Source organism: Merops nubicus, unplaced genomic scaffold (genome assembly GCF_000691845.1).
Source record: "Merops nubicus isolate BGI_N331 unplaced genomic scaffold, ASM69184v1 scaffold24393, whole genome shotgun sequence".
Classification (NCBI taxonomy): domain Eukaryota; kingdom Metazoa; phylum Chordata; class Aves; order Coraciiformes; family Meropidae; genus Merops; species Merops nubicus.
The window spans coordinates 384-3,353 of NW_008597255.1; the positions used below are offsets into that span (position 1 = coordinate 384).

The window sequence follows — 2,970 nt, forward strand, 5'->3', positions numbered from 1 at the left end:
AGCCTGGGCCAGGACTTGACAGTCCTTCCAGGGAAGTCATTTTTCTTAATGTTCAAACTACTCTCCCCTGGCAAAATTTGAGGCTGTTTCCTTTTGTTCTATTACTTGTTCCATGGGAGCAGAGCCCGACCCCCACCTGGTTCCAGGCTCCTGTCAGCAGCCCCGCACAGCCCCTGAGCCTCCTTTTCTAGGATCTCACCTTCTTCCTAATCCCCCCCTTGCTCTCAGCACACAGCCCCCCCAAAGGAGCTCCACACCTGCAGGACTCTGCCAGAGCGTGGCTCCAACACCCTCAGCTTCTTGTCCTTGCAGGTGGTGGCCAGGAGGCTGCCGTCGGTGTTGAAGGACATGCAGAGGATGACATCTGTGTGGCAATCGATCATCTTCACTGGCTCCCCGATGTCCAGGTTCCAGATGAGGACCTAGAGAAGGTTGGAGACTGCCCTGGTGTCTCCACTCCTGGAGACCCCCCACTTTGGGTATCTTAATATGGAACCATAGAAACACAGAATCCTTTGGACTAGAAGAGACCTTTGAGCTCTTGTTCCTTGGGAGAAGCGACCGACCCCCCCCTGGCTCCAACCTCAACCACTCTTCACAGACTTGTTCTCTAGATCCTTCCCCAGCTCCGTTGCCCTTCTCTGGCCACACTCCAGCCCCTCAAGGTCCTTCTTGGAGGGAGGGGCCCAAAACTGATCCCAGGATTTGAGGTGCAGCCTCCCCAGTGCCCAGTCCAGGGGGATGATCCCTGCCCTGCTCCTGCTGGCCACACCAGTGCTGATCCAAGCCAGGAGGCTGGTGGCCTCCTTGGCCACCTGTGCACAGGCTGCCTCATCTCCTGTTCTGGCTGAAGTCCCCTCCATCACTCACAGCCCCCCTCCCCTCCTCCTGGGGCCTCCCTGCAGCTGCAGCCAACGCAGGACCGGAGCGGTGCCCGTGGCAAGGGCGAGGCCCTGGGCACACAGGGAGTGGTGGGTCCTGCCCTGGCTGCACTCAGCCGAGTCCCACCCGTGCCAGGAGCAGGGGAAGCCTCTAAAGGGCAGCCCTGGGTGGTGGCCAAGTGGCCAGGACCCACCTTGTAGTCGTAGCCAGCACTGAAGAGGATGTTGTTGGTGGTGGGGTGCCACTCGACCAGCCCCACGCGCCGACTGTGCCCGTACAGCTCCAGCACGGCCTCCGTCATGTTCCTCTTCAGGCCACCCTCAGGGATCTCCCAGATCCTCACCTGTGGGATGGGCAGACATCAGGATGGGTCTGGGAGCCCCAGGAGGACCTCGATGCCCCCCCAGGGGTTGGGTGAATGCCCCCAGTGCCCAGATGCCTCATCCCGCACTCTAAAGGATGTCCTGAGGTGGATCCGGTCCCTGGGAGGGAGGAGGAGGAGGAGGGCATGGAGAGGACATCCCATCAGACCAGGGGGGAAAGAGCAGCCCCAAAACAGGCAGCAGCTTCACCCCTGGACTGCAGGAGAAGGATCCAAGAGGAGAAGGACCTGATGGAGCTGCTCTGGTCCTGGGCTGGGAGAGATGTCAGCCTCACCACGAGCTGCTGCTCACCCAGCACCCAGTCATGGGTTCAGAGCAGGCAGAGGAGGCAGGACAGGCTGTTTTAGGCACCTTTCCCCGTTCCCATGGTCACCACAACCTGCAGACAGAGGTATCAGAGCTGGCTGCTGAGCTGATGCCCCTCTGGTGCCAGTGCAGGCAGAGCTGGGGCTAAGCAAGAACCCCACCCCCCACCAGTGCACCCAGAGCTCCACCAGCAGGGAAACCCAGAGCCTGAGACACCCCCAGAGTGGGTCATCCCCACTGAAGCCTCCTGCTCACTTTGTCCTGCCCTTGAAAAGCCCCTTCCCAAAAACCCTCAGGGAGGGGGGCAGGTGCAGGAGGACAAGGTGGGGGACAAGGGTGGCCCCACGACAGCGAGGCAGGATGGAGGAGATGGGGGCAGGTTCTCTGGGTGTGTCGTGGTGGCCGTGTCCTCAGGTGACAGATGTCGTGCAAATGCTCCATTTTCTGCAGCTCAGACTCCTTGAGGACCTGGCTGTCCTCTCTCTTTGATCAAGACTGTTGGCATGAACCTCACTGACCCTCCTGGGGGCATGCAGAGAGAGCCTGAAGGTGCTGAACCTGCCCACAGCACCACCCTGGGCGTGGGGTGGCACCAGGAGCCACCAGTCCACCTCCAACTCATGGTGGGGAACCCCTTCTCCATCCTCAGGGGCAATTCACTTCATTTCCCAGGTTTAACAATGGCTCATGAAGTCTTCCCAGCCCCTTCCCTCCCTCCCAGCACCTCCTGTTCCCCAGCAACTGCTTAGAAAAGGTTATCATGTGAAGTGGGAGACAGCTCACCATGATTCATGGTCATGATTGGAATTTTCTCCCCCTACTCAACATCTCCCTTGACAAGCTTTCAGCTAATAAAAAAAAGCCCATGCACTGAACAGAAGGAGAGCAGGAGACGTGAGGTGAGGAGCCACTGACACACCCAGGACCAGAAGAGGCAGATTTGGAACCAGTTAGAAACTGGACCACCCCAAACCCCAGAATGGGTGATGGTTTCTGATCTTCTCCCAGGTCCAGAAGCTGCAGGGAGCCCGGGAGGGGCCAGCCCCAGAGCAGCCCAGCTCACCGAGGTGTCCTCGGAGCAGGACGCGATGATGTTCTCAATGAAGGGGTTCCACTTGATGTCCAGCACGTTGCCCTGGTGGCCACAGACTTTGGGGTAGTTTGGTTCGATCCGGCCTGTCTGTCATGGAAAAGAAACCAAGAAAAAGGAGAAAATTTAGTGCTGAAGTCAGTCTTTTTTTAAGGCTGGAGCCCTGTTAGGAGAGCAAGCTTTGTAGCTCACCCTAGGAGGGGGTTTTTGGCCAGAGGAGACACCCAGTTGAGCCAGGGATTGGTTCCACCTCGGCCTGTCTGTCATGGAAAAGAAACCAAGAAAAAGGAGAGAATTTAGTGCTGAAGT

The 2,970-nt window shown here is 58.4% G+C and overlaps 1 protein-coding gene across 1 annotated transcript; it reads right to left on the minus strand.

Annotated features, from left to right (window-relative positions):
• Positions 1–257: 257 nt before the first annotated feature.
• LOC103769457 (coronin-2B) lies at positions 258–2,751 on the minus strand (the record flags this gene model as incomplete). The annotated part of the gene is made up of 3 exons (XM_008936655.1): positions 258–422; positions 1,076–1,225; positions 2,635–2,751. Coding segments are annotated over 3 exons (432 nt in total), but the record flags the coding sequence as incomplete, so codon positions are not given.
• Positions 2,752–2,970: the final 219 nt, after the last annotated feature.